Here is a 12,159-nt window from a genome sequence, read left to right as displayed (position 1 = left end):
AAAACAGAATGTACCCTGATTGGTGCAGAGGCTGTGACTTCTCTGCTATTTCATGGCTGACATGATGAGAATGTGCTAAAACCCAAGACCGCATTTGGACCTTTTGTTTTTCTCCCACTGACCCACATATGCCCTGATTAGAAACTGACCTGGCATTCAGGGGTGTATCCATGCCCCCAAAAAGGGCATTTATACCACCATAATTGGTGTCAAATTGATTTTGTCTGTACGTATAAAGCCAGTTCAACTATTACTTACTGCGAAGATGGCTACATTATTCTGTTTACCACAAACCCTGGAGAGTTCTTTTCCAAATGTACGTAAAATAAAGATGCTCTATCTCTTGCAGCAATGTAATGTCATTAGCAGGCATGTTGTTAAAGGACACACAGCTTCCTGCTTTTGGTTGCTTGTACAGTACATACCTTACAAACAGGGTGGCTCTCACTTTTAATTTAATACCCGATGCTGCTCATTAAGGAAGACTGCAGCTAGCCCTGGCTATACTGCATCTAGCCCTGGCTATACTGCAACAGCAGGACATTTAAGAGGTTTAGGGTGATCAGATTTAATAATCGTGAAAAAAAGACAATTGGTTAGAGGGATTTTTCTCAAGATTTTCAGTGGTTAGCAGCAAAATAAGTCATATGGAATGCCAATGTCACCCGTGTAAATACACTGTTCACCTGTCCCATCTGGAATAAGGCTTATCAACTCTTTGAGAGAAAAACCAAAAAAGAAAATATTCGGAATACATACTCTATGTGTTCATGAAGAGGTGCAGAGTGTAACTGGTTTGAACGGGCCACTGCTCTTGTACCAAATTCAAATAGGGTCATGAGACACCGCAGGCTCAGTGAAACCTTAACCAAGGTCAGAGAGGAATAACGGCTCTTGTCTCTTTCTCTATTTATCCAATTTTTCCCCAGTGTTTCACTTACTCACCCTATGTAGCACACAAATACACTTTTACAAACCAGCCCAAAGGCACAGACACACACACATGATTCTGTAGCGCTTGCTCAACTGACAAGTTCTGACACCTCCTCTGTAAACATTTCTACTGCTACTCCTTTCACAAGGTGCAAGCATTATATTTGAACGACTGCAACTAAAAGAGGCTCTTGCAGCGTTCCAAAAAATTGTGCAGTGGACGACTTCTTTTTGAAAATATTCTCAAGTGCTTTGCCAAACCTCCATACAATTCAGTCACTTCATTAAGTGGACTTTGGAACAGACGTAAGAAATGGAAGTGCTGGATGATTATTTTCTTGCTCTCCATCCCTCATATCTTACTGTAATATTCTGACCAAATCCAATAACCGCAGCAGACTGAACTAACTGCGAAGCGCCTGTTTCTTTTTTTTCTTTTTTTATCCTGTTTTGATTCCGCATCCCTGCTTCTTTTATCCACACCCTCTCTTTATAAATTCCAGGCTGGGTTTTCAAGGAAGTGCAGAAAAATAGCAGGTCTTGGAGCAGTGCCTGGTGCTTGACTGGCCTTTATTAAGTACAGCAGGGCTCTCTGGAAAACCTCCAGAGGACCAGTGAGATGAGGAGAGGGAGGCCACAGCAACAGAAGGAGCAGCTCTGCCATCCCACCACTCCCTTTGTCTTCTCTTTCCTTCTCCCTATAGCTGTGCACCTGTCTCTTTCTCACAAACACCAGCTCATTCTCTCAACTTGTTGGATTTCACTCTTGAAATTAAACTTTTCCCTACAGGTTTCTTCCTCTTTCCGTTTTCTGGCTCTTCATTTTTCCTGAACCCCCAATAGCTCTAACCGGCTAGAGCTCCTTGATTTTAGAATTTAAATCAGGGAAATGCTTTCACATTGCCTCTCCCATATGTCCCTGTAATAACAAATGTAGTGAAAAACTTCTCCTCTTTATATGTCGCCCTTTTTCATGTAATATGATCTGCGTGAATGGATAACACTATGAAATCTTAAAGGTTTTGCAGGTTTGAAGTCTGAAACCGACAGAGGAAATATTCAGAATGTTTATTTAGGTGACAATATCAAAACAACAACATATATAAAAAACAGTCGAAGATGATAGATTTGCTAATAAAATCCATAGAACTAGTAGATATGTTAACAGTAAAATGAACTTCAAAGTTTCAAAGAAAAGGCTCAGAGTACTTTTACAGTAGATATTACATCATTAGACGTAGCAGTGTGTCACATTTAGGTATAACTACTTTATAAACATGTTAGTTTGGTTAGTTTGCAACGGTAGCAGAAAATATTGTTTGTATAAGGACACCTTTTACAGTTATTCCTACTTTCTACCATAAATAACATGATGCTAATTTATCAATTTATTGTTTTGTTTTTTTCCCTGTAAGACATAGTAATCGGTTACTGATTTAAAGTGCGGCCTTTGAAACATTGAACCTCCTCCCCCCAGGGAAGTGAAAGGCAGACTGTGTGCATTCACAGAACAAAGCAATACATCAGAGGAATAAATCCTAATTTACAGATTTTCTTCACAATGATTAAGCTCTAAAGCACAAATAGACATATCCACACCTCCACACAATCCGATGGGAAGGTGCTGGATCAGCAGATTTCATGTGAAACTCCTCATTCTGCCAACAAAGGGTGAATGTGTGTGTGGCACAACCGATGTTTCTGTTCTCATAGTTCTCACATCTACACGCTGTCACTGGCTGATGTCTACACGTCCTCTGCCCCAAGTTTGCAACCCAAAAGCAACCAGAGAGCACAAAAAGAAAGAAAAAACCCGAAACAAAACTAGTATAATACAAACAGAGCGAGTTTTCCCATAGAGAAATACACCAACACAGATTTCTAGCCGGTCATAGGACATAATTGAGAGTAATTGCTTTGGTATGACTTTATTTGGTATCTAATATTCTGTATGCCTTTTATACTGTAACACTGCTTTAAAAAATTTAATTTAGCAGATCAAGGAAGATGAAATAAGAATAAGGTTAAAGCAAATGCGCACAAAAGGAGAAGAAGTCTTGCATTATATACTACACTACAATGTATGCAGAAATTTTGCTGTTGCTGTCTAGTTTTTCATTGCAGAGCCTCTGTAGTTGGGATATCAGCGTCTGCATTTTCACATGATTTGTTCTTTATCCTGAGGTCACCGACTGGAAGAATGAAGAGGAATACTTTGTGTCCAAATGTCCAGAAGGCTCTCTGGAAAGTCAAGCATGAGTTTCAAGCCAGAACAGCTATTCCTATAGTTCAGACGATTTGGGGCAGAGATAATATAGTGATAGTGATAACTGGTTATCAGGTAAACTAAAAATGTCTTTCTCATTATGCAACGCATTAAGCTTTTATCAAACATTAAGATATGCCGGTGTCATTAAACCAAAGATCAAAGTCCTTTGATATACACAAGTAGGAGTTCATCCAGTGAACTGAGCAGGTAGTCTCTCAGCCTCATTTTTTTCAGTAGCTGTAATGTAAGCAATGTTTGTAGTTTTACATGTAACAGTGCTGTCAGTAAATTACCTGCAGCTGATTAGCGACCCCACATTAGTTTGCACTGCTCTTTGAAGATCGTGTCAGCCATTAACAAAATGAGCTCTCTGTGTCCGAAATCAAGTGTCAAAAGTAAGTGAGTCCCAGAGACGCTCACTCCCATTTGCATTTTTTTCAGGATTGCAGCCTCACGCTTTGGCCTAAAGTGTTGTGACCTCAGTTAGCAGTGACACTCCTCCAGTGCGATGCACACAAAGGCAGGTTTTGAGTAATTAACTGTCTGTTTATTGCAGAGTCTGCAAGAGATCTCGAATAAAAAAAGAAATGTAAAAGTTGCTGCTGTGATTTGGCCGTTTCCTTTGCATAAATTGATGCAGATGAAGTTAAAAATAAGTGCATAAAGTTTTATCCATATTAAGGAAATTAATGTCTTGTAGAAGGAGACCAGATGAGATGTTCATGACCCTGAAAAGCCTTATGTCCCAGTTAGGATTACACTGTCGTGGCTACTAACTCACAACTAAAAGTGTGGAAGTTTAGAGTCATGACACATATTTGACTACATAACATTATCGCCTTTTATTGGCACATATGCCACTGCATCCACCAATACATGCAACATCAAGTCGGTTTTCACAGTTGTGATCTTTGTGAAAACAGATTAGAAGGAATGAGACTGGATTGTGATCTCACCGACTTTATAAAAAAGTGTTTGCGGGTGCCAGGAGGGATGCTCTTACGAATGTGTGCTTTTAGTTAGGACTGGAGGGAGATGTGGGGAGATTTGGAGCATAGAATTCCAAATTATGGCAGCTAAAATAGGTAAATTCACCTCAAACAATTTACAGGTAAAATGACATTTTCTTCAACAAATTTCAGTAACTAAAAGCCTTAAACTGTTTCAGGCTGCAAAATATGTTGAAGTAAATAATTCAACAGAATATTTTACATTTGTCCACTTGAATTACATCCTGGTAATGTTGAGGGCATTTCAAAAGAAGACAGGCTGCAGAATGCTGCTTAACTGAATATAATACACAGGAAATATATTTAAGAGTGAAGTGAACTTAGGTGCGTTTGAGCCTCAAAAAGCCAGCAGTGTTTCTGGATCCTGTTTCTCTGTTTGTATGAGTTTTAATTTGCATTTGCGCAGGCAGTGACTGAGTTGTGTCCACTGACAGAAACTTTCTGATGTGTTTCTGAGTCAGTGCAGTGATTTCCACTGCATAATCATGTCTGAGGATATGATGGGGTAACCCTTTCCATTCTTTACATCAGTTTGTTACCGATCTGTTGCAAGTTAACATATCAAATAAGAGATTTTCAGCCAGATATTTGTTTAGCTTTATGCAACTTTCTTGAAAAGACTTTCTTGAAACAAGTTGAATCAAATTCAAATGATCACATATTTCTAAAGAAACTATCACATTTTTTTAATGTCAGCTTTTATCTGCTCTCTTTGTACCACCTTTTGGTTCTGTTTTTATTCACACAACTCCATCTGAAACAATGCTGTACACAGTGTATCCTATAGTCACCAAATGGCTGTGTGAGTGAGGGCAGTTATGTGAAGAACATGTCGGAGCCTGTGTTCAGGTCTATAGCCTGTCGCCTACCTGTGCTGAGAAGCAGGAGAACTTTCATTGAGAGGAACTCGTCGTAGGTTAGCTGCAATCGAACAAATTCCTGGCTTACTTGCCTCATGCCCAGACACAGATCGTACATGGCTGACTGCCGCATGCGATCCCTGCAAAAAGAAACATTTTAAGCTTCCCAAATATAGCATTTCTTTTGATAACAATAACTGTATTAGGCTGGATTAGTGTTAGCCACAGTTCATGCTCAGAACCCACTCAGCCATACACAGCTTTACATTTATCGTCAGGTTATTCACTACGTCTGCTTCCTTTTTACCTTCGCCAGAAATAATTGGCTTCCTCACTCCATTCCTACCAAGCTAGTTCAGTCCACTAAAACTATGTTTCCACACGGTGCAGAGGAGGATCTTGCTTGTCTGGGCTAAGAGCAGAATACCAAATCCCCCCAGATTGCAGAGTGCTGCATACAGTTTCACAGCACAGATGCACCACTCTACCAAAGCTGTGCCAGACGAAAGAAGACCTTATATGTAACCCCAGTCACCATAGTAACATTTTAAGAAGGGACAAGTGACTCCAAACAGATTTGAGTTGACAATGACACACAAGCGAACATACAGAATATTAACTACACATGTACATATTTACTTAACAGACCTATGTGCAATGCACAGAAAACTACAACAATAAGTGTGCACAATATGCTCGTCACGCCCATACTGCCTCACTCCCCTTCTTTTTCATAGACATTTTATCAGTACAATCATCTTGGTTACGTCACAGAGTTCACAAACACAGGAAAGAAACAGTGGTGGGGCTAAAGCTCAGTCCAATGAAAAATGTGCTCTGCAGATGCCAAATATTCTCTTGCTTTGTATGGCTCTTCTCTCTGCTATTCCGTAAATCACCATCACATCAAGAATAAAGTGTTTGTGCCGTGACTTGAGAAATGTTGGAGTTTTAGAAACCACATCATTCCACTGGCAATGAAGGTGTAGAAATAATTCTGATAACAGCCAGACTAAACACTCAATAGAGGGGACCAGAAGCAGCTGATTGGAAACGAGTGCATAATGTTCCCATTAAAGCATCAGACAGCACAACACTTTACGATATTTATTGTACAGCTGTCTACTCCACTAAATAAACTGTGACAAAGTCTGAGCAGACCTGTTTGCCTCCTGAGCAGCACTTTGTATGTGGCTAGTTTTGCAAAGTGCGGGATAATAACATTTGATACAACTTTGGGCTGAAGTTTCTAAAGTCTCCACACGTTTTCCCTTTCTCTCTCTCGCTCTCTCCTTTTCTGTCTTTTGCTCTTCCTGAAATCAATTTTGCTGAATCACTGCCCAAAATGAGCAGCTGGTTTGGGGAAGGAAAGAAAACACAGCAGCAAACTCTCTCTTTCCTTCTCTCTTTCCCATTTACTTAATATCTCTGCAAGCCTGTCTTCCTCTCACACAGTTTCTCTCTATCTCTTGAACTCTCTCTCAACATCTGAGCTAAAAGTTTCAGGAAAGAGCACAAAACTGAGGACAAATAAAACTTTAGTCAAAGCGCGATCTATCCACAAATAAACAACCCCAAATACAAAAATTTTTGGAGGCTGTATGAAATAGAAATAAAAACAAAATGCAATTAATTGCACATCTCAAAAACTAATATTTCGTTCACAATAGAACATAGAAAATAAAGCAAACTTTGAAAAATGAGACCTTATTATTAAATGAAAATATTAGCTCATCTTGAGTTTGATGGCAGCAACATGTCTTAAAGTTTGGAACAGGGTCATGTTTACCTCTGTGTACCATCATATCTCTTTTAACAACAGTCTGTAAACGTCTGGAACCTGAGGAGACCAGCTGTTGGACCTTTCACAGAGGAAGTTTTGCCCCATTCTTGTCTGATATTGAATTCTAGCTGCTCAACGGTCCTGGATCTTCTTTGTTGTGTATGTTGTGCCATATTTTCTTTTGGTGAAGGTTCTGAGCTGCAGGCAGGCCAGTCCAGAACCTTCACTCTTCTACCAAGAAAATATGCTGCTGACATCATCTGGGTGGGAGCATATGTCGCTCTAGAACCTGTATAAATATCTTTCAGTTTTGATGGTCCCTTTCCAGATGTGCATGTTGCCAGTTCTATAGGCACTAATGCATCACCATCAGAGATGCAGGCTTTTGAACTGAATACTGTAAACATGCTGGACGCTCTTCTACTCTTCTATCCGGAGCAAGTAATGTTAATGATTTCCGAAAAGAATTTCAAGTTTTGATTTGTCTGACCACGGAAAAAACTTTTCCATGGTCAGACAAAGTTTTTTTTTCCTTTTTGCCCCAGTCCATTATAAATGAGCTGTGACCCAGAGAAGCCAGCAGTGTTTCTGGAACAGCTTCACATATGGCATCTTCTTTGCGTGATAGAGCTTTAACCTGCATCGGTGGATGGCACAGTGAACTGTGTTCACAGATAATGATTTCTGGCTGTGTTCCTGTGCCCATGCAGGGATTTCTTATGTTTTCTATGTTCTGTGAATAAAATATTGTTGTTAAGTCTTAACTGGTTCAGCCTCTGATATGCTTATTTTTGTATTTACGGGCACTGCGGAAATTGAAAAAAAATTGAGAAAGCATCTAATAAAACCCATTATGCAGTCTTACCTGGTCTTTAATGTAAAAAAGCCGCCTGGTTTCCAACACTAATGCACACAGATAGATCCAAGTCTAATAGGTGCATGTGTGAATAGTTTAAAAAAAAATATTCATAACCATGGACCAATAAATGCAAAACTGCTATGGAAACAAGCTGACACTGTCCACTTTGCTACAAATTAACTGGACTTCGTAAAAGTATGGACCCTTTTTTTGGCCCTATATTTGAAAAAGTGATCAATGACCTGAAGATCCACTGTGTAACAGCAAGCACCTTGAGCAAAAAGACGGTAGCATCTTGACAGCGTAGAAAGCATGTCACCAACATCCAGGCCATCATCAGCCAGTCGACATCTTCTCTGCTATCAAGCTAAACATTAGGCCCATCTGTTATTGGGACTGACTCACTACATATAAAGTGCATCACACTGCACCATACCATGGAGTGAAAAAAAAAAGAAAAATCTCCTTAATGACTACATATTCTTCTCTCATTTGAAAGCACTTCTATTATAGATTTCTTGTCCCGTGTTTGGACATCCTCAAAACAGCACTTTCCAAATTGCATCTACGACAAAATCAGATTTTCTCCAAAAACTGTTCAGTCATCTGACAGAACGGCACACAAGTCTTAATGAAGTGTGATTCACTTGGCATTTAATGGATTAGCGAACTAGAAGATTTCTCGTTGGAAAAACAGCTGCTGTAAATAAGTACAGAGTGATATAAAACAAAGGCACACAGAGTTTGTGGCTGTACTGCAAAGTAACTTTTCGGCTGCTGTTTATTTATTCATTTATTTGGGACAAACTAATCCAATGACACTGACTTTCATAAGCTATTAGTTGGAGCTTTTAAACCTGACCCTAACCGATCCTGCCTCTCTACAGCTAGCTGCCTACAGAGGCTACTATTCTGCACTTTGATTAATTGTATAACATTTAATTCATCAGCGGCTATGGCCTGTAGCTACAACCAGATTAAAGGCCCATATAGAGTACCTTCTCTTTCCACTTGCCCTCATGTTCATACAAATTCCCACAGATCAAGTGCTCCAGGAAGGCTTTGATCATCTATGCCAGCACTTATAGAACCGTCAGAAAGCACATCCTTGGAAAGCTGAACTCTGCCGCAAGATTATGACCTTGTTTAAAGTACATCACAACATCTAGAAAGCAACGTAATTACCAGAAAAAAATATTTAAATCTAAATAGTTTTAATTTATTGTAAAGGATTGCTTAAAATAGCACAGGTGGAAATTACGCCCCTTGCTCTGAATTTGATGAAATTTTGTGCTTATGCATAAATAAACATTAGATGAGCCACTGAAAACAGCAAAAGCCAGTAAACACAATGAAGTCAGGCGTGACCTGTCAACCAATTACAGTGTGAAACAATGAACCACTCTGAAAAACACATTAAGCTTTTTTAACTATGTTAAAGGTCATACAAAATGTATTTTCTATTAATGTAAATACCGATAAAAGGCTTGGCAGATACGAGTCTTCTGACATGTTGCAGCTTATATCAATACGTGTTTTCCTCACTCGCTGAATGGTGGTCTTAAAATGTGCTAATTTAGCCCAACTCACACCTACACCAGCAGATGACAATGCCTGTCATGTCTGCTCAAGAGCCATGGCTCCTCACTCAGCCTTCTAAAACTAGTGTGTGATAACTTCTCAGCTCACATTAGCTTCTTATTTCAGTGGTTTCTTACAACGCATTCAAACACATGAAACATAGATGCTGACTTTCTGAGACTGCAGGATGTGCTCCATGGCTTCTAAACAAAAATCCGAAAAAAAAAAAGAAAAAAAAACATCTCATAGACATATTAACAAGGTTAAAAACTTGATTTTTTTTAGCGGAGGGAGACTTTAATAACAGAGCCATGGGTGTGATTTCCTGCAGGTTTGGAAGTGTGGACCTACTCGTTAAAGATGAGATCAGGAGCAAAGTAGAGCATCTGTCCATTGGTGTGTTTGTAGGAGCGCCAACTGAGGCAAAAGGAGGACAGACACATCCATGAGTACTGGATCAGGGTGATTTGGTCCTCAATGGGCAGGCCCCGGAAACCTAGCACAAAAAAACACAAACAGCACACAGAGATGTGGATGATGAGATAACAACAAATTGTGTCCAAATGTCTCAGACAAGACCTAGGCACTGATGAAATAGATTTGGATTTATAAAATGTGCCAAATTCATCTATCTACCTCGGCCTATGTGTGTATGTGTGTGTTTACACTAGTTAGTGTGTGTTTCTGTGCCAGGTTTTGTGTCAACATGATAACCAGTGACGAGTATTCACCCAATCATGTTTTATGCAAATCTCACAAGGCCTGTGGTCGTGGGCATGTTGTCTATGAAGCTCCCAAAATAGAGTCAAATGGGAAACTTGCCAAACTCTCAATCAAACTCTGGCAAGAACCTCCTCCTCATGCAAAACGTAAGCCAACTGAGGACACACGAGTGACTTATGAAGGTTTAGGAACTATTTCTGTCTCTATACATGCCAATTCTGCCAGAAAAAAAGTATTTTTTAGAGAAATATCTATGGAAAAGATTCGTCAAATATCTAGCTCATGGACATCTTTTGAAGTATGGTAGTGAAAGTAGGTAGATGGTAATAATGCAGCTCTTACGAAATGAAAAAGACTTTTATTGAACATATTGTTGTTACTGACATCGCTGGTCCATGCTTCCCTGAGTGTTAGCCCTGTCACATCCAAATGTAAACCGAACACAGGCGGTGGCATATCTGAAAGTCAAAGGTACTCATTTTGACCCTTTTGTCTGGCTTCTATTTATATGTCCGGATATGGCAAGCAGACACCGTAGAGGTATCAAATATTTGCAATACAGCAAATTAAACAGGCTCAAAGATCTACCTGTGAGGCACCTTTCATTATGTCTACAACTGAGTGGCATCATGGGGGGAACCTGTTTATCCCTTTTCAAACGTCTTTTTTCTTCCTGCGATGTGGTATATGCAGAGAATATAATGAGATATCTGCTCTGTCAAATTTAAAATCTGGCAGCAGCGACCTGAAGGAGCTCTGTTTGGATATCCTCATCTCAATTCCTAAATTTATTTAATGGTAAAATAGGATTAATTTGTAATCTTGTTGAATCTTTAAAGAATAATTTCCTTGCCTAATATTTAACATGAAAATCATGTATCCTAACAAAACCAGTAGTGAAAGAAGTGAAAGATGTTTGCATCTTAGCTTGATTTCAACTCCAGCACATACTGTAGATGGAGTCTGTACAGGGGTTGATGCTTTACCTACACAAAAACATCCCTAACATCCCTACATTGATAAAACTGACGCTATTTACCACTTAACACTTTCTTTGATTCCTCAACAAATAAAACAGATTTTTTTAGATCACATTTTGCCATAATATATTGCTAAAACAAAATAGCATTAAGAATTTCAAAAAAATAGCTGGTTATATAGTTGGGATGTTCATGATAGAACACATTTCATTGCAATGAAATGTATGATTATTTAATTAACTTCCTGAAGCCTTTTTACTGACTTTTAAAAGCATGAGGGGTGATCATACGGCACAAAGCAAAGCACGGCCTAAAACACTTTGACTGCATATGATAAATGTAACCTTTAAAAATCTCATTTAAACCCCTTGCTTACTTTCCAAATATAACTGAGGGCACCTTTATATTCTCTCACCAGTTTCCTCATAAAAACAGCATTTAGGCCTCAGCCCTCTGCTCGGCTGCACACTAACCTGGAAGTACTTTGGCCCACTTCACCATGCGTACCATCTGCTTTCCAGCCAGGCGGTTGAGACTGGACAGCAGGTGGTCAGTTGTGTCAGGCTGTGTGTTGTCATAGCCAGAGTACACCTCTTCAGGCTCAATCAGCTCTAACACACTGCAGATGGAGGGTGGCAGAAAAGGTGTGACCACCCCAGGCCCATGGGGCACCAGGGCATTGGCAGCACTGGCATTCAGCTCCTTCTCTGAAGACAGGTAACCGCCTCCAACGCCACCTGTGGATATTTGGCCATCTTTAGATCCCTGCAGGTCTTCGCTGACTCCCTTCAGCTTCAACTTCTTGGACTTTCGCGCTGTGGGGAGCACAACAGACCTTAGTAATGCAGTGTTGATGGTGGCATTTTTCACATTTCTCATGGTGTAAATCTATCGATACTTATTTATCTATTTATACTTTTTTTCATTATGATGTTGGGATTTACAGTGCATTTCACATGTTGCTGTTTTTTAGCTAGCATGCCAGACAAAGGTCAAAAAATGAATACAGATGCCACTTCACTCTTTTTATGTTTTGTATCTTTGCATTTATTCATCAGATCATATCAGGCTCCAGTTGTCTGCATTAACTAGTTGCAAATCATCCAAGCTAGTTTCCAACATTTTCTTAAAAGTTATTGTTCAAAATCATGTTGATTTTCA

General features: G+C 39.5%; 1 protein-coding gene across 1 annotated transcript in view; it reads right to left on the bottom strand.

Annotated features, from left to right (window-relative positions):
- Nucleotides 1-12,159, bottom strand: part of nr3c2 (nuclear receptor subfamily 3, group C, member 2) — a 75,151-nt gene that overhangs the window by 7,125 nt on the left and 55,867 nt on the right. Inside the window, exons 5-7 of the mRNA XM_072384892.1 lie at nt 11,472-11,813; nt 9,647-9,791; nt 5,082-5,212 (exon numbers count right to left, since the gene is read on the bottom strand). Of these exons, the coding sequence (XP_072240993.1) occupies nt 5,082-5,212; nt 9,647-9,791; nt 11,472-11,813 (618 nt within the window). The remainder of the gene's footprint in view (nt 1-5,081; nt 5,213-9,646; nt 9,792-11,471; nt 11,814-12,159) is intronic.

The sequence above is a fragment of the Leuresthes tenuis genome, unplaced genomic scaffold (assembly GCF_036924035.1).
Source record: "Leuresthes tenuis unplaced genomic scaffold, fLeuTen1.0.hap1 SCAF_4, whole genome shotgun sequence".
NCBI classification, from domain to species: domain Eukaryota; kingdom Metazoa; phylum Chordata; class Actinopteri; order Atheriniformes; family Atherinopsidae; genus Leuresthes; species Leuresthes tenuis.
The sequence above is the reverse complement of the archived record's forward strand: the minus strand, read 5'-3'. Positions and strand labels throughout refer to the sequence as shown.